Source organism: Gobius niger (genome assembly GCF_951799975.1).
Source record: "Gobius niger genome assembly, chromosome: 8".
Lineage (NCBI taxonomy): Eukaryota > Metazoa > Chordata > Actinopteri > Gobiiformes > Gobiidae > Gobius > Gobius niger.
The window spans coordinates 23,037,827-23,064,369 of record NC_136859.1 but is presented as its reverse complement, the minus strand read 5'-3'; the positions used below and the strand labels follow the sequence as shown (position 1 = coordinate 23,064,369).

Genomic DNA, 26,543 nt, shown 5'->3' with positions numbered 1-26,543 from the left:
ATGGAAGAATATGATCAGTCTGCGGAAACAGTCAAAAGAGACCACCAGAAGCAAATTCAAGCGGACAAGCCTTCTAGCAGTGACCCGTGTGAACCACCGTTCCAACGTTCTAAGAGAGCACGCCCTAAAAAAGTCCACTCGAAAAAAAGGCCACTTAAATGTGATGAGTGTGGCAAAGAATACAAAACATTATCGACTTTAAAACATCACCAGAAACTACATGCTGGTGACTTCACTTGTGACCAGTGTGGGGTGTCTCTTGCTTCACTGGGTAATCTCAAGAGCCACAAGCGCATCCACACTGGAGAAAAGCCCTTCAGCTGTGAAGAATGTGGCAAGACATTTACACTAAAGGATAAACTTAAAATTCATCAAAAAATTCACACTGGGGAAACCTTGAATTGTGATCACTGCAAAAAAGCATTTTGCACGGCGGCCCAGCTCAAAATACATTCACGAGTACACACCAAAGAGAAGCCTTTCAGTTGTGACCAGTGTGGGAAAAGATTCAGATATTCACCAGAAGTATTGAAACATAAATTTATTCACCATTCACAGGATGGTTATTTCAAATGTAGTGTCTGTGAAAAAGTGTTTGTTTCAGAATATCGTTTCAAAAAACACCAGAAACTCCATGCAAAATCACCTGAATTGACTAACCTAACGTGCGACCAGTGTGGAGTCACACTATCCAGATGGGATAAACTCGTAAATCACAAAAAACTTCACATGGAGGAAAGACCCTTCTGCTGTGATTTGTGTGGTCACAGCTACTCGACATTATACCGCCTCCAAAGACATCAGACAATACACAGTGGAGAGAGGCCACATGGGTGTGACCAGTGTGAGGCAAAGTTCTCCAACCGTTACAGTCTCCAAGCACATGTTCGCACTCATACTGGAGAAAAACCATACAAATGTGATACGTGTGGGGAGGAGTTTTCATACAACGCCAATCTTCTTAAACACAATGAAATCCACACAAGAAAAAAGGCAAATTCATACAAATGTGACAAGTGCGACAAAGACTTTGCTTCTATTGGTACGTTAAATGTCCACAAGCTTCGACACAGCAAAGATCTCATATTTCCATGTATGGTTTGTAAAAAGACATTTTGGTCAAGGGAAACATTTACCAGTCACCAGAAAATACATTTTCCACAAAAAATACTATATTCATGTGATCAGTGCGAAAAGAAATGTACAACACTATGGTCTTTGGAAAACCACCAGAGGCTCCACACCAGAGAACAGGTCTTCTGTTGTGATCTGTGTGGAAAGAGCTTTTCAGATAAACTTAGCTGTGAAATGCATGAGAATACTTGCACCAAGAAGGATGAATATATGAAGAAAGAACATGACCGTGAACAGAATGTAATAACTGGTCCAAAAATCGATTTTAGGACAATCTGTTTCTACGACAGCCAGATCAGGCTGAAAAACCTAGTGATCCAACTTCACAGAGTCCATGTTCCAGAGTACCATGGCACAAGATTAAAATGGTATAGTTAGCTAGAACAAAGAAGTGACCAAGTAATACCTGTTACATATGCAATGCGAATGTTGCTTTACATACATATATTGCTATTAGTGGCTAAATTTCAGAGGGTATAGCATAGAGCGGTGGTTTTCCCCCCGTGTGGTTAAATAAACACTGAGTCGGTAAATGCTGTATGTAGTTCAACTCAGGTCAAGAGTTGTGTTTATTTCTAATAGGTTTTTCTCATGGGAGTAAAATTGATGCAAACGCCGACTCGTTCTCCCTTTGGTGGCTTACATTGCATTACCAAATATATCCCCAAATGTGTCTTTTAACATTCTATAAAGTAAAGTGCTATTATGAACAATGATGTATGCAGCAGTCTTCACAACTGCAAATCGACCCTTTTTCTTACTGACTAATGGAAGCATTAATTCTTAAATTGTATTATTTCTGATAACCTGTGAATAAGTGCATGCCTGTTCTTTGTTTTGTGGGCATAATGTTTATTTTAAGTGATAAATGAACTTGTGTGACATTCAATCTATGTTATTTTTTTTAAATGTTTTTTAAAACTCACATAGGCATGACGCTTATTGTGGAATCCTGCATTGTATAATGGCAATTCAAGATGTAGCCGAAATAAAATTTTCACTTTTTAAAGTTTCCTTTCTTTTTGAAGTGAAATAATAATAATAATAATAATGCCTTACACTTGTAATGCGCTTTACAAGCCTGTATTAACAAGTTTCTCAAAGCGCTACATTGTCGTCATTATTCATTCACTCCATACTCGGTGGTGATAAGCTACTGTTGTAGCCACAGCTGCCCTGGGGTAGACTGAAATAAGATATGCTGTGTTGGGACTTGGAAACAAGCCATCATTTTTGAGAAGGGATATAGAATCAGAAATCAACAGTTGGTTATATTAAATCTTTGTCTTAGGCCTAATTAAACATAGCATACCGAGGACATTGCAGCAAGGCAACTGATGCAAGTGTTAAGTCTTAAACCAGTGTGTAGGTTCTAAAATGAAATGAAGCCAGCATGACTCGCTGCGCCTTAGCATGTCCAAAGTTAGTAATCCAAAACACCATCAATAATAAAATCCAGGGAGTCAAGATGTGCAGTTAAAAACTCTTTTGTGAGTAAAAAACATACATTAAATGACAGACAGGGGACAAATGCGACACTGTGCGCAGCGTCATGATACAGCGTCATAACCAAACAAAATATGACAAAAAACAATTTACCAAATACCAAAATTATGATTATGAAAATGATTAGTTAAACCAGATAACTTGAAGAAATGTAAATTAGACCAAAATAACCATAAACCAAAAACCCATAACGAAATTACCAAAAAGTTACCAAACAAAATAATTATGACTTAAAGTAATAAATTATTTACAGAACAAAACATAATTTAGGCTCCTACATTACCGGCCTCTAGTTAGCAAGTTTACATTACATTTAGCGATTTGCACATGTAACCTATTGATGAATAAGTCAAATCAATGTTCATATTCGTGGTCTTCCTCCACATTCCTGCATGGCTATCTTATGTTGCCATGCTCACATCCATCATATTGAGGTAGCACCTCTCGGTTGACCATAGCTCGTGGTATTATGGGTATTTTAAACCAAACTAAAACATGTACAATAGGTTTCTTTATTTTATTCATTCTTTTTTTTTTTTTTTTTTTGACAGGAGCATTGATCAGTAGGCTATATGAAAAGATACTTTGTACCAGACTTAAGCTTTTGGAGCTAATTTCCATCTGCAGTCCCCTTAAACACACAAATATCTAAAGGTTAACACTCGTCTTGTTTGTTGGCACCATCTAGTGGACAACTAGTATACCTATAGTTGGAATAACCGCACAATGTTTTAAAATAAAATAAAATAAGGCTATATATATATATTTCTAAATATATATATACGTTGTATTATATGATGTAAAACTCAACAACATATAGGCTACTTATTTTTATTTACTTCCCCCGTCATTTCACGTTAGTCACCATGGTAACATGTAAACAACCATCCGCTCTCGCCAGGTGAGAGAATAGCCTACTAACCTTATGCTGTTGTTCGAACACATTTTTAATATTTTAGAGAGTAAACTGGATTGATCTTGAAGCATTTAAATACTAATGATTTATTTAAGTTCTGATGTAGAATAGCTAACGTTACCTTGTGAGAGCATTGTAGAATGTAGAATTTCTATAAACATCAGCCTAAGTGAAATGTTCATTGGGTAAAGGACACATTTTCTAGCGTGCCTTTTAGGATGCAACTGTCCAGGACTCAGAGTCTGAGATTGGCCGCAGTGCTGGAGGTCTTTCAAAACCAGCTGGATCTACTGACCATTAGTTTCAAAGTGGAGTTGGATAAATCTCCACACAGCCCACATGAGAAGGTCACCCTCAACAAACTGATTCAAGATTGGTAATACTATTATTACTACTACTACTACTACTACTACTACTACTACTACTACTACTACTACTACTACTACTACTACTACTACTACTACTAGTGCTGTCTTTCTATGTTTATAGTCACATCCTATCAGACCTAATGGTGACATTTCGTGTGGAGCTGGAAGATAAACAGACTTTCAACTCTTTGCTAAAGACAATAGAGGATGAAGAACGGAGAAAACAAAAGCTGGCTGAGCATATAAGAAGGTAAAGGACTTCTTGACATCCAACAACACAATACTGTATTTGAAGTAAATTGATGTTTCTGTGGAAGAGTGACAAAGGCAGACTTCAGAGAGAAGCAGGCATTTTGCACCAAGTTGGAAGAGGAGTTTGAAAACAAATGTGCAATCTTTGAGGTACGATTAGATGTGTTCTCAGCCATAGCAGGTCAAGTATAATTCAATACTGTGTCAACAACACTAAGGATCGCTGACCACAGGCGACCCTACTCTCTCCTGATTCCCCAATTGTAGGGTCATTGAGAGACTGAAACTCAGGTGATATAGGTTGGGAGTACCCTTTTGAATAAAGAGTGGGAAAAGGGCACGTAAACCGCCTCAGTGGTCTTTATTTAGTCCACCTTTGGTCAGAGATCTTAGTGTCGCCAATGGAGCTCAGAGCTCCAGAGGATGAGAGTGCAGAGTGAATGAATAATGCAATGAAGCATGACATTGAATACTGATAACATAATTATGAATAACAATCATTTTACATATTCAAACAAAACAATGTAATTATTCAGGAACTGCAAGAACAACTGGCATTAATGGAAACTCATAAAAAAGAAGAGAATGAAAAGAATCAAATGATAAAAAATGACAAAGAAGACAAATTACAGATGTTACAAAAAGAGGCAAATGATAAAAACAGAATGCTGGAGGAACAGATACAGGTGAGATATTCTTAAGCATGATTATCTATGCTTCATCAACCAGAATGTAGATTGAATGATAGGCAACTACCACAAATAATCTTTGTTGTTTGATTTGTCACAGCTGATGAAGGAGCAGATGGACATGGAACGACGCACCCACAAAGTATCAATAGAATTTCTTACAAATCAACAAGAGGTTTGTGCTACATTTCTGCCTAAATTGGTCATAAAATGTGGTCTGATCTTCATCAAAATCATAAGCATGATGAGCATGGAATAAGTGAGTGAACCCAGAAATCTTCAGCTGTTTTGTAATGAGGAATTCTGCAACTTCAGAAGCAGAAGGTCACCCTGTGAATGTCTGTTTTTTCTGAGAAATATCTTGATTTAACTTGAGCATTAATTTTTCTGCTAATGATAGCACGTTGTCCAGGCACCATGCTTCACAGTGGGGATATGGTTTTGATGTTGGTGTGCTGTTCCATTTTTCCACCATTGTGTGTTCCTCCTAAACAATTCAACTGTGGTTTGAGAAAAAGCACTTGGATGCTCAGCGGCAGGTGGTCTCTTTTTCCTCCAAGCTTGGGAAGCTTGAGGGTTCTGCGCAGAATCCTTGCTGTTCCTAGCACTGCACTTTTCTGGACTGAGATATCTGATGTATTTCCTGGGATCTGCTGGAGCCACTCCTCCAGTTTGGGGGTCACTGCCCCGAGTGCCCCAACGACCACGGGCACCACTGATGCCTTCACCCTCCAGGTTTTCTCCAGCTCTTCTCTGAGCCCCTGGTATTTCTCTAGTTTCTCGTGTTCCTTTTTCCTGATGTTGAAGTCGCTTGGTATTGCTATGTCGACCACAATGGCTTTCCTCTGCTCTTTGTCCACCACCACAATGTCCGGTTGGTTCGCCATTACCATTCTGTCCGTCTGGATCTGGAAATCCCACAGGATCTTGGCTCGGTCATTCTCGACCACCTTTGGAGGTGTTTCCCACTTTGACCTTGGGGTTTCCAGCCCATACTCTGCACAGATGTTCCTGTACATTATACCAGCCACTTGGTTATGGCGCTCCGTGTAACTTTCCCTGCCAGCATCTTACACCCTGCAGTTATGTGCTGGATTGTCTCATTGGCCTCTTTGCACAGTTTACACCTGGGGTCTTGTCTGGTGTGATAGATCTGGGCCTGTATTGCTCTGGTGCTCAAGGCCTGCTCCTGTGCAGCCATGATAAGCCTCTGTGCTGTCCTTTAGTCCGGCTCTGTCTAGCCATTGGTCGGATTTCCTGATATTCGCCACTATGTTTCGGTGGTACATCCCATGTAGGGGCTTGTCCTCCGATGACGGAACCTCCACCACCTCACCTGAGACATTCACTGAGAGCATCATCTGTTGGAGCCTTGTCCTTGATGTACTTATGGATCTTAGATGTTTCATCCTGGTTAGTTGCTCTCATGCTCACTAGTCCTTGGCCTTTTTCTTTACGGCTAGTGTACAGTCTCAGGACATGCCTTACTTGTTGGAGGTATTTGTCCGTAGCCACTTTCGTCACGTTTATTATGAATGTATTTTCTGAATTATTTATTTTTTTATATTTACCAGGAGATGAAACAGCGTAGAGACTTGTGGGAAGAGCGAACACGAACAATGCGGCAGAAAAAGTCACAACAACTAAATGATGTTCGCTGCAAGATTACCTTGACCTTGGACAAACTGATGGAAAAGAGGAGGACGGTAAAGATACCACACACAGATTTGATACAAAGCCTTTCATCTTCATCATCAACGGTCCTTCAAATGCTTTCCCCCATTAGATTTATGTTGGTTCCTTATTTAGCATAATAGTGTCATACTATATATATAGTGTCAAAAAAGCTTAAAAGTACCATTTGTGAGCTGATGGTGTTATATGCATATTGTGCGTAATTGAAAACACTGTAAGCATTACTTCTTGTGTACTTATTATAGCATAAAAATATTGGTATTTGAATTTGGTTTGTGTGCAGTTCAGAGTCTATGAACAAGTTGTAATGGAGGACAAGGAGGAGCAGGAGAAACTGCGACAAGAACAAGAACTGATCAAAGCTGCCACAAAGGTAATAATGACTTTGATGTACAATACAAAATCAGATAAATGTATATTCCTGATCAATATACAACTTTTAACTTTGATATTGCAGATAGAGGCGTTTTGGCGAGGATGCATGGTTCGCAAAGGCCTTGGCATTTACAAAAAAGTAGAAGATGACAAGAAAGGCAAAAAAAAGGATGGAGGAAAAGAAGGGAAGAAAAAGAAGAAAAGATAAAGGTTTATCATCAAATGCTTTTAATAAATGTGCATATCTCATACAATATCAAATAGAAAGCTTTGACAAGCAATGAATGACCAATTCAATCCAACTATATATATATATATAGCGCTTTTTCAACAACTAAGTGCTGGCCAAACAAGGAACAATGTAAACAACAGGAAAAATGTAAAAATAAAATAAGGAAAAACAATAAAAACAGGTAAAATTAAATGAATAAAGACCTGCCATAAAACAATAAAAACAGGTAACATTAAATAAATAAAGACCTACCTTAAAACAATAAAAAAGGCAAGGATAAAACACAAATACACAAAGCACACAGCGGGCCACACAGCTCACGCAGTGTTAAAAGCCAGAGAATAAAAGTGGGGGCTGTTCGGACATGGAGGGGCACAGCATTCCACATCTTAGGGCCAAATACTACAATTACAAATGGAAGGGAGATATGATTCAGTTGTGTACAAGATACATTGATCTTTATAAATATAAATGCCTATTGATTCCAATTATTTATAAGTGAACGCAATAAAATACAGGTGCATTTGTTCAATAACATTAATAGAAGTAACACCACAACACTACAGTTATTGCTATGGCAAGTGGTACAAAAATGAACTTGGAAACAAACAGGAGACTCCAGCTTCATGTAGACAGTGAGCTGCTTTATATGATTCAGGTAACAGCCTTTGAGGTAATTGGTTTTGTGCACAGGACAATGGAGCTCGGGATTGTGTGTAGACAAAACCACTATCATTTCATCCTGAACCTCATATACTCTGAAATAAAAGCAAATATATATAGCTATATTTGTAATTTACAAAAATGACCATAGGCCAAAACATTACCACAAACAATATGGGTGTTTTTAAAAGTCTACTGCCTGTCAAACAGGCTTTGACTCTCAAGTATTCTCATATCTGGACAAAGTGCATTTTATGGTGGCTACAGCAGTAGTTATCTGGCAAAACGTAATACTTAAAAAAAAAATATATATATATAGCTACAGTAAATAATAAATAGGGGCGGCACGGTGGCGCAGCGGTTAGCGCTCAAGCCTCACAGCAAGAAGGTCCCAGGTTTGATTCCCACCAGGACGGGGCCTTTCTGCGGGGAGTTTGCATGTTCTCCCCGTGCCTGCGTAGGTTTCCCCCGGGTACTCCGGTTTCCCCTACCACTAAAAACATGTACAATAGATTCCCCTCTGGGGCCAGGACTCCCCTGAAAAAGAGATTCTTAATCTCAGTGGGACTATCCTGGTTAAATAAAGGTCAATAAATAAATAAAAAATACCATTCGTCATACACTGACCCAATCACACATGTCAAAGTCAAACAACAATAAACGTTGTCTTATCTAATGGTGAAGGAAATGGTCCAGAATTGCAAAACTGGAAATTCCTTCCTGTGTGGGCGTTGAAGTCACATACTTGCCATGTGCTGACCACAAACAGCAGATATTTTCAACACAATTCCTTGATTGACTTTCAGTTTTGTCTTTGTTTTTTTAATACTTTCTTCTTGTTTTTTGCTTCACATTGTTTCTTCAAGTCATCAAATGTGTATGATCTTTTTCTTTTTGTTTGTTCAACTAACAAACATTGAAGTCATGGTCCGTATGCCACCTCAGGACCAGTTGCCATCTTCACAGTCTTCCCTGGGCTCCTCTTCACTTGGCACAGTCTGCTCCACCTGCATGTAGTTGTTGTTTCCAATGATGACACAGCTCAGATTAGAGCTGCTAATTTGGATACTTGGCGAGTGTGATGCTGGGATCCAACTACATCTGTTTGGATCTGTTTCAAAAGGCACAGGACAGTGAATGAGATGATGGCAGGCAACGTAATCAATGACTTTACTTAATGATACAAAAACAATGATTTTACTACAAGACACAAAACAATAAAGCATGAGTCAATGTGTGACATCAAACCGCAATAAATTAATTGTACTAATTAGTTTATTTGATCAGGGCAGTGCACGCCAGACTGTATGCCATGGGCTCATTTCCCTCTATTGTCCCACTCTCGCTTTCACAAACACCCCTCCTTGTTTTTAGTAGTAGGTTGAGCAACCTATGCAGGAACACGGATCAAACCTTCTTACTGTGAGTCAAGAGGGCTGGCTGCTCTGCATCACCCTTTTATAGTCCAATCCATAGTGATTTTAATAGTCCACAGCACGTTTATTTACTTTCTTATAACAATGTTTCTTTTATTACTAACTATATGGAATTTGGTGCTTGTTGGGCAAGTTGAGCTTTTAAATGTATAATAACAGGACAATAATAATCATACACAGAATAGATTTTAATCATTACCAAAATGTTGTCAGAGAGACACCACGGATCCATCTCACTAGAGACTTATCCAAAGCAGTCAACCCAAAAGTTACTTTCCTAATTACTATCCAGCTTTGTAGTACAAACCCTGTTGTAGATTTAGGGGTAGTCGAGTAGCTACTGGTTTATTTTGGTCTCAGATGGAACTTATTTAGAACTGGTTTAGTCAAATGTTTTGTGTTTTTTTTAGTTAACTGTTATTATCAACTGCTGTAAAATCTTACTCACCGCCATGCAAACCCCGGAAAGTTCCCTGCATCAGTGGCTGCTTTTCTGCCACAGCAGGAGCGCAGGTCTCGTTTCGAATGACACAGTCAGTCAGAGTGGAGTTGCTGATGTTGACAATCAAAATGGTGGACGGTGGACTCCAAGTTGCGGCCGCTGCTACAAGCCACAGTGAAAAGTAAAAAGGGAAGAGAGAATGTGAAAAGGAAGTTATGATTCCACACTGGCGTCATATTTGTTTGCACAAAATTCCTCGAGCAGAAGTCACAGAGCATAACTTCACAGAAATGCCCGCCCAAACAAAAGGGCACTATGTAATTGAGTTTAATAATTCATCGAGGCTCCCTAAACGAAGATCTAACTTCTTATCTATTGTGAATTTGCAATTACCTGCTGAATGCTGCTCCTCTGTGTGTCCCCGTTCTTTCTGACCTAAAATTAGATAAATGCAATTTAGGTAATGCAGAAGAAAAACACCATAAAAACACACCATGGTTAAATCCCTAATGTTATACACAGACTAGAGCTTGAATGATGTTTGATGCATGATAGTAAGCAATCCACCAAAGTGATTTAGAGAATGTGATATGATAAAACTCAAAAAAGAAAAGAAGAGATAGGTTCAATCAGGTGCATTAGATTAGAGGATTTACCTGGACATATGGCGAGTCTGTCACACCACAGATTTTCTATGGAGCTGCAAAAGAGGTGACAGGCCCTCCTGCAGCTCTTCTCAACCACTCTGTGCATCATCCGCACAAGTGAGGGGGCGCTGACGGCCTTACAACTCATCATCTGAAAGACAGCAGCGACCAAGAGGTACAATTTACAATCAAAGTAGCTACAATTTTAAAGCTCGATGTGAAATTGATGTCATTCAGAAGTTAAATAGGCAGCCCCAAAAGCAGGGCGCCACGTAACTTTTCCCCCTGTTTTTGTTTCGTTTTTTTTAGGTCACCTGCACTAAAAACATATTACAACTCCGGAAAACAAGTGCAGAAAGCCCGACAATCTCTTATTATCGTACCTGATTTTGTGGATGTCGATCGTTCGCTTTATTTTGCTTGTCTTCGATAAGCTTTGATGAGTTATTATCATAGGTATTATCCATCGCACAGAGAGTTGAAGACAGTCTGCCGCGGGTGATCACAGTATCACCGTAAATACTGTGCAGGGAAAAGCGCAAGTTTCCCCCGCCTCCAAAAAACGCAAACTGCGCATGCGCTGGGCATTTCCAGCTCATCATGGCTGTTTTGTTGACTTAAAGCTGGGGTACCTGATTTTTTCTGTTCAAACTGGAACATTTTTAGTTTGTGCCCAGACTTGTTTCTAGCTCTCACAATCACACACACATCCAAAACGTTTAAGCAAATTATTTATATGCACGTTTCAGGCCCGCGTTCAGCTTTTGAGTGGTGACAAAGTGCAGCGGGGAGGCCACTTCTACTTCCATCTTCCATCACTGAATAAACATTTTGATGACGAGTCAGACAGTGCAGTAAGGTCTGTTTTCTGCTGTGTTTACAACATACTCTGGTGGCAAAAATAGATGTAGCTTACTCTACAACAACATAAAGTCAGGTACCCCAGCTTTAAGCCCACGCTTAAGCCCTATCAATGCCCTATTCGCACAGGACAAACATTATCGGGGGACCCCATGTAATATCCTAAAAATAAATAATAATATAATAATATAAATATATAAATAAATAAATAAATACCCCTACGTCTTTTTACGTGGCGCATTCGCACATGCTTTTGTAAAATTAACTTTAACTTGAGTTAATTTGTGAAACATATTTTAGTGCTAATTGTATTTGTTTTTGTTTATATTGTAGCTCTAACGTGTTCACATGCAAAGGCATTCCATAAAAATTGTGAACCATATTTGAGAGACCATCTTTTAAGGGAAGGTAGGCTATACTTTATTAATCCCTGTAGGGCAGGGGTCTCCAACCTTTTATACGTGGCGAGCTACTTTTAGACAACAAGAGGGTCGGAGAGCTACTTATGCCTCAAAAACACTTGTGTAAAATGTGACTTAGGTGGACTTCACCCTGGATAATTAGTATTTCAAAGAAAATGACTCTAGTTTAGTCCTTATACTTTACAAAATTGACCAAACTGTTCACAGATTGTGTTCAGCAAGTTCAGAGCAAACAGAAAATGCATTTGAGTTATCAAGCATGTAGAGATGTAGAAAGTCTTTGGTGAGCTACCGAGAAAGGCCTGGAGAGCTACTGGAAGCTCCCGAGCTGCTGGAGATCCCTGCTGTACGGGAACTTGTTCTCTGCTTTGGATGCAGCAGAGGCAGGTGGTACTCAGTTACATTTACTCGAGTAGAACATGTAGCCTATTTGAGTAACTGTTTGAAGAAAATGTACTTCTTAGAGTAGGTTAATCATACGGTACTCTTCTACTTGAGTAACATTATAACGCAGTGTCTACTTTGAGTAAAATGAATTGTTACTCCTTCTGCACTGAGTAAATGTTTAAGTGGCAAATGCTTCATTTTGATATAGTTTGTCTCGTGCACCTTGTTTGTCAGAATTATTTATTTTCATGCAATTTTCTTGGAATTTTCTTTTGAGATAGCATGAATTCCACATGATTTGACAAAACTATAACCATAACCCTTAAAAAAAAAGAAAAGAAAAAGAAAAGAAAAAGAAAAAGAAAAAGAAAAAGAAAAAGAAAAGAAAAAGAAAAGAAAAGAAAAGAAAAGAAAAGAAAAGAAAAGAAAAGAAAAGAAAAGAAAAAGAAAAGAAAAAGAAACACAAGAACACAAGATTATAATATCAATAGCATACCATTTAAAGCAGCCAGCATCATTCAGTGCAGTCAAGTAACCAGTAGGGGCAGTCGCGAGTGCGGAGCGAGCCCGTGCCACTAGTCCCACTTCTTCCTGGATGGAAACAACAAGCATTACGCGGAGGGCTGGAACGTACGCACACCAAAATACACATTTGCAGAGCGGACAGTCTGGCGTTTTAACATGTTGTTGCCTGGGAATCGAGCACAACAGACAACGACAATCACGTTATTTGCGCTGGCACTTGCCCGGGCCGGTCTGAACGAGCCCCAAAGACATGTACCCGAAAGTGCAATGCGGATTTCGATGTAGACGCGGGTAGTCCCCTCCAACAACCACAGTGTTGATATGAACACGCAAGGTAAGCTTCAGTGATATTTTCTAGACACACATCACATTGCATCATGTTTTAGAAGCACTACGACCTACATCCTGCTTATTGTCTATAATGCAACCTTGTGGTGTGACTTCTGGTGTATTGCAGTCAATAAAGACCCCGCACTCACGGCTTTCGGTTGGGTGCAAAGACAGGTTAATGACATTTGCGTAGATGTAGCCCTGCCTTTGAAACATGTTGTCAAATATGATTCTGTTTTATGTAGAGCGTGGGCCATGACTTGAATGAGCGTGGGCCATGACTGTTTTATGTAGAGCGTGGGTGACTTGAATCTTCACTGCATGGAGAAATTACTCTCACAGCTATTGGGTATTGTGTACCAGTCTCCAGCACAGTTTTGCACAGTTAAAGCAGCTTTTCACTTCAAGTCCTCTTTCCCCTGTTACCCTGATAGAATGTTTCTTTTACTGCATTGTAACAACAACAGTATGAATGCTGTATTATATCTGTGATCATATTTGCACCTGTGAACCCTATGCAGGTTACATGTTCTGTGGGATAATACATTTTGGTTAACTAAGGAGTAGGGTCAAAACATGTTCCACTTTAAAAGTGCATGCATTTAAGACTAACTATGTTTGCAGTGTGTTGTGTTGCTACAGAGTGAGACATCACCTACACATACAAGTGAAGTGGCTTATTTGCGTCTGTAAATGGTTTTGATATCATACTGACTATGTGTTTATCCTGGGACAGCACTTCCAAGATTCATCAACTCAGACTTAACTACACAATGATTTATTTGTATGCCTTAGATATAGCAAGTACACCTTTTGCACAAGTCAGCTCCACAGTGTTAAGCCATCTGACTTCAAACACCGTTAAATGCTACTCAGTTGCTATTTTGTTAGAGTAGTGCTCCAATGCCGTGTCCTGGTGTCTGCGGCTGTCTCATTTGCTCCAGCCTAAAGGAAAGCATTGCATTGGATCACACCGTGACTGTGCAGAAATCTCAATGTGCATGGACAACTGAAGACCCACTGTTTATGTTTTGCATGTGATGCTTCAAGCATATAATATGGGGAGAAGAGTTCATAAGCATAAGTTATATATGATAGTCATTTTCACTGCTACTCATGATGCTAGCATATTACAATCAAGAGAAAATTGCAATTTGAATGGTTACATATCACAAATGCAATTGCAGTTATGCAATATAACATAATTTGCAAACTTTTTTTCGCATGCCATTGCATCTAGAAAGGTAGGAAATCCGCATTGCACACTCAATCTTGATTTTAAATTACAATATGCCTACATCTCAGAATAAAATAAGAAAAAGTTATTACACAAAGTGTTCAGCAGTAATAGTTGTGAAACCGCTGTATTTGTAGTATTATATCACAAATCCAAGATTATACTAATTTGGGGGGCTATATTACGTTTCAGTCCTGTTTTTGTCCCTGTTTTATCCTTGTTTATTCTGGCTGTTTTGTGGAAATGTGTTATTGTTTGTTACTCTTGGTAAATACATGGAAACTACAAACATTTCTCCTGTTTCTCTATTCCTGGATTATAGCTTGCATGATCATTCTTCTTAAACATATAATCTTGTTGCTTTCTTTGCAGTCCGACTTTGTTTAATTCTCTGAAGGTTCATAGACTCTCATGTAATCAATGATATCTATCAAGACTTGTAGAGTGAGTCTTATACAGTGAGTCTATAAAACAGTAATTAATATCTTACATCAACGTTACGTCACACACCTTAAGCCTGAGTGGTGACTAAACCATGATTCCAGTCTGGAGGCAATAACAGCATGAGGTCATCTGAGTGCACCACAGGAACCGGACAAACCGGTAGCGGTCATAAACTCACTCTAAACTAGAGCTTGTTTTGAGTTCTAGTTGGTTTACAGTTTATTTTTCTCACATGAACGTCCTTAATAGTTTGAACCCGTCACCTTATGATTGTTGGGGAAGCATTCACCCACTACACCTCATCCCCTGGTTCTGAGAAGCTATACTTGTTTATCATCTACTAGAGAGAATTTGTTTGGTACATGAAGTAGTCACTCGGTGCCATAGTGTCCACCCACATTGCATATTCCAGTGGTTCTCAAAACTGTGGTCCTCAGGGACATCGCTAACTTTAGACTTTATGTAACAAGCCTGACAAGCTTCTCAAAGCACTTCAGGTGTCCATTTTTTCACTCCCCACCGAAGTAAGATACTTTCGGTAAGATGTTCTTGACTTTTCGACTAGCCCCAACCACTCAAACAACACATACACACGGAGAAAGAGTGTCTTGCCCAAGGACAGTACCAGCATGACTTGGCTAGATTAGAATTTCAACGACCAGTCTATATGTTATAAGACAACCACTCCGTTACCCAGGCCACTGTTGGATGATACAATATTTGCACAGTTCTGATGATTTTTTAACATTTTCTGCTTAATTGTTGCAGGGACATGGTGCATTCATTTTCTCTGCAGCAGAGGGCCTGAGTTGGCTTGATATTTCTCTCCTGAACTGAAATCTTCACTGCAACATGTCCACCAGGAATTATACGCAATCAAGTAGCCCTGAAAAGAGAGGCAGCCCCGACAGGAGAGCGAGCCCTGGGCCTGTTTCTGAGGTTTTCTGCAAACTCTGCCTGATGGAGCAGCCCTCTGCAGTCACAAGGGAACTGGAGAGCTGCCACTGCATCTTCTGTACTGCGGTGAGTACAACAAATGCAATATATATGCAGGATATTTAGGACATTTGTAAAAGACTTGTTATATCATGATTGCTGTCAGTTTTTTATGAGACATAATGGACTTATCGTAAACGTATCTACCTGTCAGTGTAGCAACAAGTTATTACAACAGTAGAGAGTGGAGTACCCATGAAGTTACTTGTATTCAGTTCTATTTACTGTTCGAACTGTTTAAACTTACAAATTGTTTGAGGAAACTTTTGGGAAAAAAACATTGTGCAGTGAGATTACTTGCACTGAGCTTCTTCATGTCATCACTTCCTGTTTGAAGTTCTTAAAATAGATTCTCTATTGGGAAATCTTTCTGATTGGAGCTGTGTATAGAAGCAGCCAGACTTTGAACAGTTTGTTGTTTTTAAATTAAGCTATCAAGCTTTTTCTGGTCTCTTGGACTATTTTGTCTGTAGCAAATTTTAGCTCTGTTTATAGATACTGTTTATAGACAGAAATGACTTGCCTCCAGTGTGAAATCTTCTAAATACAATTGGTCTGTGTCAAATGCCCATTAGTTTTGTGAGTCTAAATTGGGTTTGTGGTGCTATGCCCAGATAGAACAAGGTTGCCAGAAAGTGACAGGTGTTGATCTTTGTCTGCAGCAAGGTCAAATAAACAGGAGTCTGTGACACACGAGGGATAGGTTTGAACCTGAAATACAACTTTCAGTTGCAAAGGGCCCCGTCCAACCATGATATGTACGTACGTCGTATACTTCAGGCAAAACACATGCCTACCTGCTCTATAAGTGTAGAGATATTCAGCCCCTCGTACTGTAATTACTATGCACTATGAGACAGGCATGTATCGTTCTTCGAGGAACAGGCAAGGTAGAGTTACTGCAGGTAGCACTGTATTTAAACTAGGGCCACAACTAGGACTGCACAATATATTATTATTATTATCATTGCAATATTAGCAGACACACAATCCATTATCGTAAGAAGCCATAATATTGGACAAAATCAATGAGATTTTGCATCTTAGATGCCCACCTTCATTGCTTACAGCGGAAAACCACACCACAGACACTTAAAAATGAGGAAAAGTACTGAATGGTGTTGAAATGGTTGAGCAAAATATATTGAATATGGGATTTTTTTTCTCATATTGTGCTTCCTATTGCCACAACATATTCAAAAGGAAAGAAATGAGCCAATAAACATCTCTGTCATTGATTTACCATTTGCCATCCAGACACCGGTCCAGAATGCTCTGCTGTTTGGCACAACCTCCCTTATCTCTGCAAACAGGCAATATTATGCATGAGTATCTGTTAAGGTCAATTATTCATTATGTTGTTGTTGTACACTGTTCCTGTACAAATAAAACCATGCAGTAATGGGTATTCAGTTAGTTTGCCCTTACATTGGCCTTTTCAATACAATGTGCTCCGATTGTCATCTATTTTCTCTCGAAACCCCATCAGAACTAAATCAGTACCGACATGCCATACAAATTCAAGCCTTCAAGCTTTTAATAGGTTATAACGTTATTCCCTCTTCAAAAACTAACACAGGAGAAGCAGTTTTGAGTAATGTTGTTCACTTTGGTTGTTTCTTTTCCTACTGCTGAAGGGATCCGATATTTATTTCCTAGTTGTGCAACCCAAAACTGTCCACCACATTTTTTTAAATTATATTTTTGCTATGTTGCTATTTGAAATGTAAAATAGCAATATTGAGACACCCAAAAGAATGTGTGTACGCTTCAATTATGCATGATGCAAGTTACACTTTTTCAACACTAAAATATTTATTATATTTATTTATATCTAGAACAAGGAAACAAAAGACTAAAAGACTATGGGCTCGATCTTCCACCTGGCGCAACAACAGCGCTGCTTGAGACGAAGTTGGTATCTTGCGTACAAACACCAGTGCTTGCGCCGGTAGCCTGAGGGCGATGCTTTGAGACAAAAGGGCTCAGTTTTGCAGGACAAACTGTTTCTCCCACTGAGAGTTAAACACTGTCTGTCCATGTCCAGAGAGAGAGAATATAGCGTAGTTTAAAGCCTGCGTTTAGAAACTCAAGATCAGGCCCTATTTATTTTAAATTTCTATCATTTACTTGAGCAGAGGCAACCAAGTAACTTCCTTTAATGCTGTCTCTGAACCAACCAGGCCTCAAAAGTTGATCTCTAAAGGTATACATATTTTCGATGCTTTTATTTTTATGTTGCCAGTAGTACCTAAACTTTTTTTTCTTGATAACATACTGGTATTGTTTAATGGTATCCAGCTCTATTAATCTTTCCATATTTTTAATTAATAGTGATGAAAATACATGCTTTGATTCATTACCCCTATTCAAAACAAGAAAAAAACATTATTATTATTATTTTTTGCCGAAAAAGGACCTATTCTATTTTCTGTTCCTTAAAACTGTCTGTCTTTTCGTAATATTTACTTACTTCCCATCGCCTCTGTATGTCACATGCTAAACCAATACATGACTTATGATGAATGACTATAATTTACTTTGCCCCATTTGCGCAATCAATTTAACCAAGTGGTGTGACGCGATTAAACTTTTTAATCGAGTTAATTATGGCCTTTGTAACTAATTCATCTTAATCACATTTAAGCATCATTTATTTGGGGTTGTATTTATTTTTCAGAGGTGTATTTTAATTGCTTTCTTGCATTTTAACTTATTTTAGGTGGAAATGTGAGGCCTGTGTGATCATTTCAGACACTTCAAAGACAGTTTAATAAATCTGTCCTGCCACATTGGAGAAGTTTATGTAGGCTTAACTGTGTGAATAAACTTGTTTTTGGCTTAACGTGGTGTTCGTCCTTGAGCAACGTCTTGAAGGAATAAGGAAACTGAAAAAGTGTAAAAGTGAAGTGTGATTAATATTGAGTTAAAAACAAAAAACAAACTCCCGACCCTATTTTAAACATTTCAATCCCAAATAAAAAGTCTGTACTAAATGATTGCTGTTTTGTGATGTGTTTGTCTGCACAGTGCTTGCAGCAGTATGTTCAGCTGGCCATTGTGGAGGGTGGCGGGGCACCTATAACCTGTCCCGATATGAGCTGCCAGAAGACAGGCGCGCTATTGGACTCTGAGGTATGCCCTGGTTTAAACTGGGTCAAATATAAAGCTGCTCATCAAAAGAGTATGTGCAGGCCAGGCCACTAAGTCACTGTGTGTGAAAGCTATAATCTTTGCTGTAAATTACGACGCAGATTGCAAACAAATATCATGGTAGATGCAGTATTCATTTATTTCAGTGTGTTTATGCTTGGATTTTGTTTTAGCTTAGAAATTACACGCAATAGATTTATGGTAATCATGAGTCTTTTGAAATTGCGAAATCCACATCAAAGGAAGGCCACCAAATATTTTTTTCAGTGATTAGTCATGTTTTGATCCCTTGTGTGTTGTTTTCCTAGATAATGCAAGAAATTGTTTTGAATGTTTCACGCTTAGAACAGTTCCTTTTTAATACGCAGGAAATGTGGGCACTCCTGTAGCATGATTGTGCAGGAAATTCTTATTTCATGTCAAAATCGAAACCGGCGGTATTGTATTGAGCAGGTTTAGCAGGGAAGCCTTCTTGTGCCATATGAAAAACTTTTACTGTTGTTTCACAATGAGTAGGAAACTCTACTTTAGTGTTCCTTTTCTATGTTAAAAGTTTGAATTGTCGTGGTTGGTATTTCTTATCACAGGACATTCCCATTATAACATCATAACAACTTTCAATAGACTATTTGAAACTAGTATGCCTTTCTGCTTAATAAATGCCTCTAAAATCCTGCACTGTCACTCAAAAAGCTGTAAATTCGGGTCCCAAGTGCCGTCATGTACGAGCTTAAAATAGAAGCTGCAGTTACACGTGAGACCTGAGGTGGCAGTAGTGAGCATAAAAATGACAAACTTACATCTAGTCCCTTTAAGTAAATTTTTGTCATATTCCTTCTCGTGATGCTTGTGTTGTTTTACTTTAAAATATAATTTTGTCTTGCCCACTGTTTTAAAGTTCAGGACATCTTTTAATTTTACTACAGACAAAATACTAATTAAACAAAAGGAAAAGAAAAAAAATGTTTTAAACTGTAGGATACCTTTTATAGTGTTTTTGCCCTCATGTTTCATGTTTGTTTTGGATGGGCCAAAACACTTTCACATTTATATACTGGAAAGTCAGGACTTCCCTTTGTGTGATTGCCGTGGGAATTCTTCACCGTGTATTGTCTTTACCTTAAAATAGAATCATAGAATGAATCATAGTTGCATAGAATGAAAAGGGAAACCCTCTTGCGAAATTTAAACCTTACTGCTGTTTCTAAAACAGTAGGAATCCCTGCTTCTAATTGCCTAATGTTAATGTTTATGTTAGATTGGTAAAGTTGCACTTTCAACCGCCTACTTGAACAATTATGTTTACAGATGCTCATCATATAATTAGAATATCATGAAAAAGTGCATTTACTTCTGTTATTCAACTTTAGCTGTGAAACTAATATATGATTGACTCGTTACATGCAAAGTGACATATGCAGCCTTTATTTGTTTTCATTTTGATTATTATGGCTCAGCTTGTAAAAACCCCAATTTAAAAATCTATTTTAAAAATGGACTGTTAGCCTTTACCCTGATAAACCTCACCCACCTCTTTCTGCACAAAAGAAGGTGGGTCCGGCCACACACGGTAAACAAGTTGCTGATTGGCGGCTAAAGCCTAGCCGAACCAATCACGACCGTCACAGAGAAATGACAAGGTGACATCGCTCGCTGCACCTCTATGTTGTTAGTTCAATTAACATTAACATCAGCCAAAACTAATCATGGATGAAGTAGTTGAGGATTTTGCCTCGCGTTCTCCGCGTGAGTTTATATTCACTTCATGTTTTTTTGAATTGGACACAGCTGTCGTCACGTACGCTAATCGTCCCATTGGTTTATTTCACTGACAATCTGTGCGCGTTAGGCCCACCCGTTCAAACTGCTCCAGACTAATTCCCTGCGTGGAATGGACAGGGAAGAGTATGGCAGAGCCAGGCAAGTGAGCCTTAACCATAGTCAATTGAGTTTGGGGGTTGGCACCCATAAGCTTCTGGCTTCAGCCCACTCCTTTTGAGCAGAAGGTTTACTGCTCAAATAAATAAATAAATCATCAAAAACATGACAAACAAAGGCTTGACATATGTCACTTTGCATGTAATGATTTTATATCATATATTAGTTTCACATTTTAAGTTGAATTACAGAAGTAAATGTACTTTTTATATGACGAGCACCTGTGATATCCTTTCAAAGTGAAATCGGATTATGTGAAAATTAAAGCTAAATTTCATGGTTAGCAGTAGTAAAACTAGTCATATTTTGAATATGATATATTCCTGAATAAAATACGTCAACTAAGGATTTTATGTGCGTTTGTTTTGCCAGATTGCTGATTTGGCATCAGCTGAACAAGCCGAGCTGCATCAACGACTGAAGTTTGAACGAGGTAGGAATTTTTCTGTTAAAGTGGAGAGAAAAAAAGTTGTTTACTCGAAGGTCATGCAATTGGTTTTTCCTGGTCACGTGACTTGTGGAGGCATTGCTCTAGGTATCAAAGTGCTGAGTTCCACATGCCTGGGATATCTTCTCCCTTTCCTCAACAGCTACAGAGACAAAGTTACTATTGAGACCAGGCAGCCGTTTTAAAATCTCACTGAGGAACAGATATTTTTCAAACGCTGAAAGGAAGTGCTGTGAATATGGTGCCCTGTTGACCTAACGACGAACTGTAAACAGAGTGAAAGTCGACCCGTCAGTCTCATGGGCGTTTGGCAGTTGCATGGCCTTATGCCTCTCACACTGAGGCCAATAACACACAAACATTCATGACTGATTAACACAAAAGTACTAAACACATATTGTAGTGACTATACAATTTGCAAGAAAAAGACTAATAAACCTAGTTATCTTATCTATATCTAATAATTTGCGAGTCACATCAATGGACTGTGTATGTAACTTTGTAATCTGGAGGGACATACATTCTGTACAACTGTATGTATGTATCAGTGACTGACCAGATATTAACTCAAAGTCTGATTCCCACTTAATATCATCTTTAAAGGTTTCCCATAAATCCTGACCACTTCTTACATAACAAAATGAAATTATTGACGTTTTGACTTTTATTAAACACTTCTCTGTAATACTGTTTTGAAAGATGATAGCCCACAAACAGCTTGTCATGGCATATTTAAAGTAAAAAAGTGGAAGCACCATTAACATTGCTGAGTGATGAGGGATATATTCTTTTTGTCTCACACAAAGTAAATCAGACACATAAAGCTTCTATATAACCAACAATTAATTTTGTGCAGAGGTGAAGCTGGACCCCAGCAGAGCCTGGTGTCCCATGCTTGAGTGCCAGTCTGTGTGCACTGTGCCGCTCACCTCAGAGGGACGTCCCACTGCCGTGCCCTGTCCCACATGCCGCACAGTCTTCTGCTCTGGGTGTCGAGGGCTCTGGGGAGACCAACACACCTGTCCGGAGCAGCAGCCTATGATGTCGGTCCTTACCGGAAATGAAAGCAGGTCAGTAAAACCTCACTTAAGGTTGTAGGTAAACATACGTGTGTAATGTGTTTATACCGACATTACAGGTGCACATGAGGCAATTACAAGAAACATTTACAGTGGATTGCATCAGTATCCGCTCCCCTTTAACCTTTCGACATTTTGCCATGCTATGGACCACAAAAATAAATATGTTGTATTTAATTGAAATTTTACGGGAAAGACACACACACAGTGACACAGAAGTTGGGAAGTGAAATGAAATTTATATATCATTTTGAACCCCCCTTTCCTTTTAGTGCATCCAATGGCCTTGAGAAGTTGTCTGATGATTTCTGAATGATCACACGTTGACCCAATGACTGTAGTTTAAAGTTTTCATAGTTATTTAACTAAGTTATGTGTTATATGTTTAATGTTTAGGCCGGAAAAAAAAATCCTACTTGTGAACCTGTTCATAACCATGGCAATAAAACCAACTCTGATTCTGAAATAGTCTACATGTGTGTAATCTAATGTCAGTTCAAATACAGCTGAACTTGGTGGTCTCATAGGTCTGTTTAGAAACTATTGGGGAGCAGACAGGATCATGAAGTCCAAGAACACACCAGACATCTCTCAAAGTACAGTTAAATACACCATCCAGGAATGGAAAGAGTATGGCAACACTGCAAACCTACCAAGACCCGGCCATCCTCCTCAACTTACTGACCAAACAAGGACAGCACTGACCACAGCTGTTACCAAGAAGCCTATGACGACCCTGGATGAACTGCAGAGAGCTGCAGCTCAGGTGGGGGAAACTGTCCACAGGACAACTATTAGTCGTACACTGCACAAATCTGGCCTTCGTGGAAGAGTGGCTAGGAGAAGAAAACCTTTTCTTTTAAAAGAAAACCATAAGAAGTCCCGTTTGCTGTTTGCCAGAAGCCACATGGGGGATACAGCAAATATGTGGAAGAAGGTGCTTTGGTCAGATGAGACCAAAATTGTACCTTTTGGCCTAAATGCAAAACGCTGTTTGCCATAATAGTGCACATAACCCTGAAAACACCATCCCCAGTGTCAAACATCGTTGTGATAGCATCATGCTCTGGAGGTGCTTTTCTTCAGCAGGGACACGGAACATGGTTTGAGCTGATGGGAAGATGGATGGGGATAAATAGAGGGCAATCTTGGACGAAAACATGTTGGAGTCTGCAAAAAGCTTGAAACTGGAGCGGAGGTCATCCTTCCAACAAGACAACGACCCTAAACATAAAACCAGGGCAGCACTGGAATGGTTGAAAACCAAAAGGGGGAATAGATACTTTTGCAAACCCCACTTTTCAAAGTTCAAAATCATGTATAAATTTCATTTCACGTCACAATTTTGTGTCACTTAGAGTGTGTCTTTTACATACAATTTCAATTATATATATTTATTTTTGTGGTCCATGACATGGCAAAAAGTTGAAAAGATACATAACAAGAATAAAGGCATATCCAGGACAAAACAATGTTTAAGACAGGACTCAACACCAAGTATGAAACAGATTACGTAGATTGTATTGGATATAGTGAACCAAAAGGAACTGGACAAAACTAGAACCAGCCAATAGATTTTTTCCCCCAAGTATTGTACTTGAATAAGTGCCACATATAGGTCAGGTTTGTAGCCTGTCTTTTGTTGTTGAGTAACATTACACATGTCTCACCTTTAGTTACGCATGTGTCACCAAGCAGCAAATCACTATCTTTGTCTTTGCTTGTATAACTGTACATTGTAATTCAAGAATATCCACCTCGTTCTTAACCCAGTTCAAAATTAGCACTCACCCTTTGCTAAAAATAAAACTTTTACTCATTGCTCGTGGACCGTCCAGGCATCCACAGCCATATCTGCCGCACACATTAGTGAGTACTATATTTGTGTTTCTGTCTCTTGTGCAATAGAAGCCGCTCTGACAGTGAAGTGCCCATCAAACAGTGTCCCATGTGTGGCATCTACATCGAGAGGAACCAAGGCTGTGCCCAGATGCTGTGCAAAAGCTGTAAACACACTTTCTGCTGGTACTGTCTGCAGAACCTCGATGTGAGTGGAACAGCTCTATATTAGAAGTCCACTACAATTACAACTATTTCATCTGCTCTTAACCCACAATTCAGCACTGTGGTTTAAAGCACATACTAGTCAAACTTGTATCTCTTGTTTCTTACCATAGAGTGTATTAAACTAAATAACTTAAGTTTATAAAATCAATCAATGCACTTGGATGGTGTTTGTTCAATAACACAGATTGGTTAATTGATTACTGAATAGATACCGTTCTAATCATGGGCGTAAATATGGGGGGATAGGGGGGTTACAACCCCGCCAATATTCAAACCTAACTAATGTAACTAATCAGACCCCCTGAAAGGGATTGCCTCTCGGCCCCCCAATATTTTACCAAACGTTAAGCCCTTGGTTCTAATGCAAAAGCAAATTTAGAAGCTTTTGAAGAGTAATAAAAAAGGAATTTATATATATCACAGAGACAAGTACATTTTACACATTTTTAAGCTAATGTATTGTACACAGAAAAATTAAGTCTTTTGTCATAAAGCACTTCGGAGTAGGGAGCCGACCTTATGATAATGGACAACTGTTCCCTCCCACTCTCTGAGTTTCTTTTATCATGTGATAATGTTCTCACTTTTGGGATGTGCGTGTCTTCGTTCTTTACAATGTTCTCACTTCTGATGTTTTTTACTTCATTGTGGTATGCTCGCGTTTGTTCTGCTGTACAATGCACATAATTGGAAATCTCAAGACAAACAGTTCTTTGATAATGTCTGTTATCATTGCAGGGGGACATCTTCTTAAGGCACTATGACAAAGGCCCCTGCAGGAACAAACTGGGACACTCTCGAGCCTCTGTGATGTGGAACAGGACACAGGTTGGTCCCTCAGACACACATTCATTTCATGGTTCATCGTATTAATACAAAATACAGAATACTGTACTTTCTGCCAGATGGCCTATGAGTCAGGTCGGCAAAAGTCTCAGTTTTACGCTGCACTGAAAGAGAATAAAAATACTGCTGTATGAGACATCCACTCAGTGACTAGGAGTAGGTTCATTATTCTCTGCAAAACATTTCCTCTGAAACGCTGTGACTGTAAAGTTAAAGATTTTGGATTGTGTTCCAGCAGAGCTCAATAAACTGTTGATGAAATACAGAAATGACATTGTGCGAAACAAAATATGAAGCGTTTATCTAATTTAAAAAGGAAGCGACTGCTCCATTGTATATTAAGAGAGTTTGCTTAGTAAAACATAACAGTGATATAAGCTGGTTTCTGGCTCCGCAGTTGTGTACAGAAGGAGGCCCATGTCAGACATTAAGCCAAACTAATCCAGCTAATCTCACATTCCGGCCTCATAATTATGTTTTCTATCCACAAAAAGTGGATGGACAGAGTTACATTCTTTCCACTGTCTTTATCACATGGTTGTTTGCAAATGAATGTCTCCATTGCCTCCATTTGCAACTATCGGTATGTTTATGATAGAGTTAGGCTACACTTTATTAATGCACTAGAAGATTTTCCAGGTTGTGCTGTATTCAGCTGTTTGGACATCTGCCATTAAACTGTGCTCAGTAGAAACAAAAACACTTAATAAACTGGTAAGAAGAGATGCACCCTTCTGATGTGGTCTGTGTTTGGTTATTTGCCTTCCTGGTTGAGTGTATCTTTGGGCCTTTCACAATAATCATTATATAATTGTATATAAGATATTAAACAGTGAAACAGACAAGCTGGTGTAATGAAATGTTTTAAACTTTTTACTGTTTTCCAGGTGGCAGGCATCCTGGTGGGCATCTGCATCGTGGTGATGGTGACGTCTCCGCTCTTGGTACTTGCCTCTCCATGTATCCTGTGCTGCGTGAGCAAACCGTGCCGCGGGAAAACAAAAACCAGCCAAAAGAAGAGGAAGAAGGACAATTCCAAATCTGACCCGTCCTCGTCATAGCAGCGCCTCACTCATGGACCCCATTCTTAATGCACCAACCAAGCACCATTCACAGTTCACCAATTATGAGGGAGATGTCTCATTCTTTCGCTATTTTAAAACATGAAGACCTGTAGATTTAGTACACACACAAATAAGTCGGGCTTCAAAATGATAGATATACTGTAGGTATAACAGGGATTGCACAACCCATTTCTGTGTGTAAAACACCTAACCTAAAGCATGCATAAAATTACGTCAAATTAAAACAGCCTAAAATTGCTGATGGCAGATGAACTTGTGTGTGTACTGAAACATTTTTAATCGTGCAATATAGATGAGCATAGCCATCATTTTTTCAGCTTCAGATCTGTGCCACTTTATGTAGCACTTTCTGTGATGAGCCAGTCGCAAA

General features: G+C 39.0%; 4 protein-coding genes across 4 annotated transcripts; 3 read left to right on the top strand and 1 right to left on the bottom strand.

The window, feature by feature from the left end:
- Positions 1–1,556, top strand: LOC306966046 (uncharacterized protein; the record flags this gene model as incomplete). The annotated part of the gene is made up of 1 exon (XM_079560680.1): positions 1–1,556. One exon carries the CDS (start codon positions 1–3, stop codon positions 1,510–1,512), a length of 1,512 nt encoding a protein of 503 aa, XP_079416806.1. The 3' UTR covers positions 1,513–1,556.
- A 2,199-nt stretch (positions 1,557–3,755) lies between these two features.
- On the top strand, positions 3,756–7,166 carry LOC306966045 (dynein regulatory complex protein 9-like). Its single transcript, XM_079560679.1, has 8 exons — positions 3,756–3,932; positions 4,046–4,174; positions 4,242–4,326; positions 4,713–4,862; positions 4,966–5,040; positions 6,440–6,571; positions 6,844–6,933; positions 7,018–7,166. The coding sequence occupies exons 1-8, from the start codon at positions 3,775–3,777 to the stop codon at positions 7,141–7,143; spliced, it is 945 nt and encodes a 314-aa protein (XP_079416805.1). The 5' UTR covers positions 3,756–3,774; the 3' UTR covers positions 7,144–7,166.
- Positions 7,167–8,745: 1,579 nt separating this feature from the next.
- On the bottom strand, positions 8,746–10,822 carry LOC306966043 (uncharacterized protein; the record flags this gene model as incomplete). Its single annotated transcript, XM_079560677.1, has 5 exons — positions 8,746–8,941; positions 9,715–9,870; positions 10,102–10,143; positions 10,365–10,506; positions 10,739–10,822. The coding sequence occupies 5 exons, from the start codon at positions 10,820–10,822 to the stop codon at positions 8,772–8,774; spliced, it is 594 nt and encodes a 197-aa protein (XP_079416803.1). The 3' UTR covers positions 8,746–8,771.
- Positions 10,823–15,276: 4,454 nt separating this feature from the next.
- On the top strand, positions 15,277–26,213 carry rnf144b (ring finger protein 144B). Its single transcript, XM_079562182.1, has 7 exons — positions 15,277–15,584; positions 18,588–18,692; positions 21,021–21,081; positions 21,953–22,166; positions 24,084–24,222; positions 24,981–25,070; positions 25,976–26,213. The coding sequence occupies exons 1-7, from the start codon at positions 15,414–15,416 to the stop codon at positions 26,147–26,149; spliced, it is 954 nt and encodes a 317-aa protein (XP_079418308.1). The 5' UTR covers positions 15,277–15,413; the 3' UTR covers positions 26,150–26,213.
- The last annotated feature ends 330 nt before the right edge of the window (positions 26,214–26,543 follow it).